General features: G+C 36.3%; 1 protein-coding gene across 1 annotated transcript in view; it reads right to left on the bottom strand.

The window, feature by feature from the left end:
- Positions 1 to 3543, bottom strand: part of sharpin (SHANK-associated RH domain interacting protein) — a 10660-nt gene that overhangs the window by 4111 nt on the left and 3006 nt on the right. Inside the window, 2 exon segments of the mRNA XM_037681301.1 lie at positions 140 to 356; positions 2065 to 2239. Of these exon segments, the coding sequence (XP_037537229.1) occupies positions 140 to 356; positions 2065 to 2239 (392 nt within the window).

Here is a 3543-nt window from a genome sequence, read left to right on the forward strand (position 1 = left end):
AGGAAGACGAAGCATCCTCCACCACCACAGACAGACTGAAACACAAATATTTCACTGTAACTTAACACACAACATAACATTTAAAATGCCATTAATACTATTGATTTTATATCAGTTATCAGTCCCTTTCAATTCTCACTTGATTTCCCCATCCGTGTAGTTTTTCTGAGACGGTTGTACTGTCAGCGCTGCTTTTTGTCGAGCCAGTGCAGATGCATGCTGGGAGGCAGCCTGAGCATCACCTGCTTCAATTGCCCTCGCAAGCTCTAAACACAGCTCCTCTGAAGGACAAATGCAACAACAACTAGAGAAATTGCATCTCCTGCAAAAATGTAGTGTGAATGCTTATTGAAGAACTTGCCGAGAAACAAGTGAAATTAGCTAAGACATGTTGAAATGGAACTGAAATGGAAGAACAAGCCTGAATTAGCAGAAGAAAGCAGAAAGAATGTTTGCTGAAATATGTTTAAATAAGCAGAAATTAGCACAAAAAGTAGGAAATTAGCAAAAAAAAAGGGCTGAAATAAAAAAAAAAAGGCTGAAAAGTAGCTGAAAGGCAGAAAGACGCTTAAACTACCAGAAGGAAGCAGAAAGAGCTGAAATTACAAGTAGCACAAAAATGTGAAATTAGCTGAAAAAGCTAAAATTAGCATAAAACAGCTAAATGTTGAAATAGTGAAATAGTGCTGAAACAAACATAATTAAGCTGAAAGGAGCATAACAAGCTGAAATTATCAGAAAGAAGTTAATTGGGCTGAAAGTTGGAGAAATTATCACAACAAACTTGAATTTATCTGAAAACAGTCAAAATTAGCTAGAAAATGCTAAAAATGTAGCCTAACAGGTAGAACAAGCTTGAATTAGCAGAAGAAAGCAGAAATAACATGTTTGCCAAATTAGGCTGAAAGAAGCAGAAATGAGCACAAAAAAGTGGAAATTAGCTGAAAAAAGCTGAAATTAGCACAAAAAAACAAACAAACAAACAGCTGAAAAGTACTTTAAAAGTTAGAAAGAAGCTTAAATTACCAGAAGGAAGTGGAGAGAGCACATTTTTTTGATAAATTAGGCTGACAGAAGTTGAAATTAGTGCAACAAATGTGGAATTAGCTGAAAAAGCTAAAATTAGCATAAAAATCGCTAAATATTAGCTGAAATAGCAAAAAAGGCTGAAACGTAGAATAAGCTGAAAGGAGCATAAGCTGAAATTAGCAGAAAGAAGTTAGAAGAAGCACAAAATGTTGTAGCTAGCAGACAGAATCAGAAAGCAGGAAAAAAAAACAGCTGAAAGTAGCTGAACAAAAGTTTAATTTTGCACAAGGAAGCTGAAAGAAGCTGAACCAGAACAAAATGTGAAAGGAGCAGTAAAAGGTTGTAAACAGATCTAAAGAGTTGAAGGAGGCAAAATGAGCTCAATTCATTTTCGGAGAAAAAAAAGTGGCAGAAAAGGCTAAATATTTCAAAAAGCTAAAGTTGCACCAATACCAAAAGTCATAGCATGTTCTGAAAAAGCTGCACATGTTGATATACGATTTGTTGAAATGGCACAAAAATTGTGGAACGAGAAAGATGCCAAAAAATGTACAGAAGAAAAATGGATCACAATAGTGTGAATGCTTCATAAACATTCACACGATGAAGCCTTGGAGAATGTTATGGTCAGAGCACACTTGTAATAAACCAAGTTACTCACCACAGAGCGGCAGAGAGGCTGAGCTCCACGGCTCCGTTGCTGCAGCTGTGCTGTTCTGTTTGCCATCTGAATCACACGTGATCATATTTGCAACTGTTTGACGACAGACAAGGAGAAGTGTTACTAAAGTGCTTGCAAGTGTAGTTTGTAACATGAGCTCAGGGTTTATTTTGGCTGCTCTTGCTGATGAACATGTTTTTCATCAATGAATGTAGTGTGAACAACTACAGATGTAAGTTGTTTTTTCTTTCTGCTGCGTTAACATCACCGAGTCTACACCTAATAGTGTTTCATCCTAAAGTTTGACATTAATCGTTTATGTTTACATATGTATTCTCTTGAATCAAGCAGAGAGAAAATGGTGTTAAACTGACCTCTGTGGGCCTCCGTCAGTGATGACATCACCACAGTGGCCCACTCCTCAGCCTCTCGGTCACAGCGGAAGTTGAAGCGGATACAGTCGTGAGGCGGAGCCGCAAGACGCATCTCATGGCAGCGAGAAGATTTAACCTCGTACTGCACCGAGCGCAAATCAAACTCTGCAATGAACTGAAGATAAAAATAAAACAGAACTGATGTGAGACCGGTCTGTCACAAAATGCTTCTCTCAACATTTGTTACTTGTTTGTTATTTCTGTTTATAGAAAAAACATGCGTGTTAGGATAAATGGTCAGTTTAAATCGTCCCCAGGTGTGTGTCAGTGAGAGTGAATGGTTGTTTGTCTCTAAGTGGCCCTGTGATGGACCGGAGACCTGTCCAGGGTGTCCCCCACCTCTCTCAGTGACCCCAAGACCAGGAAAGGAAGAAGCGGGTAAAAATGATGGATGGATAGAATGCTACAAGTGAAATATGTAATTTATATTGTACAACACATTTATTTTTTAATCTAACTTGGATTTTTTTTTAAAAAACATTAAATGCAAATCACAAAAGGAAAACAAAGTCAACGCTGCACAAGAAAAAGCATTCCCTGGATTAAAGCAGAATAAGACTAAAATCTCCATCCTGAAACAGACTCATGAAGGAGATTTGACAGCAGAGATTATTCTTTTGCATAATTTGCTTTTGTTAATTCACTGCATCTCCAGAGGGAACATACTGAAAGCTGTTGTGTGGAAACAAAAGAAGCACAAAGTATTCGGCTCTTGCCATAAAGGCTTTATTGATCTGAGAGGAAACAATGTGTAAAATGACTTGCAGATGAAAAGAAGTTGGGATTAAAGTAAAGCCATGGAAATCTGGAAGTACCTCACTTGTTAGGGGGAAATGTCTCACTTTGAGATGAAAATCAGATTCTGAGCTTGAAATATTTTAGGAAGATACAATGCAAAGGGAGAAACGTGAAAGTTGGGTGATATGATGAACCACTTAGAGGATAAAATAAGGTTGACTCAAATTATGAAAAATCTCATGTATTTAGACTTTGACTAGACATCTGTGTTAATTGTAATCATGGATCAAAAATAAATAAAAAACTGAACAAAACAAGTCCTTACATTAAAAAGTTTCACTTCTTGTGCAGTTTAGGCATAAAATACTCCTCTATAGAGCTAACAAAAAACAATAAGAGTGTGCAGCTAACTGAGTTTTAACATAAATACAACTAGTAATTTGAGTAAGTATATAAGCTTAAATAAACGCCAATTGCTTTGCTTTAATTTGCTTTAGTTTCCTGATCAATGATGCAACCAATAAAAAAACAGTTTAATGAAACAACAATGCTCACATTTAATTGACAAATGTAAGATACAAGTCCTTCTCAAAAAATTAGCATATTGTGATAAAGTTCATTATTTTCCATAATGTAATGATAAAAATGAAACTTTCATATATTTCAGATTCATTGCACACC

This window comes from Nematolebias whitei, chromosome 9 (assembly GCF_014905685.2).
Source record: "Nematolebias whitei isolate Nwh7 chromosome 9, NemWhi1, whole genome shotgun sequence".
NCBI classification, from domain to species: Eukaryota; Metazoa; Chordata; class Actinopteri; order Cyprinodontiformes; family Rivulidae; genus Nematolebias; species Nematolebias whitei.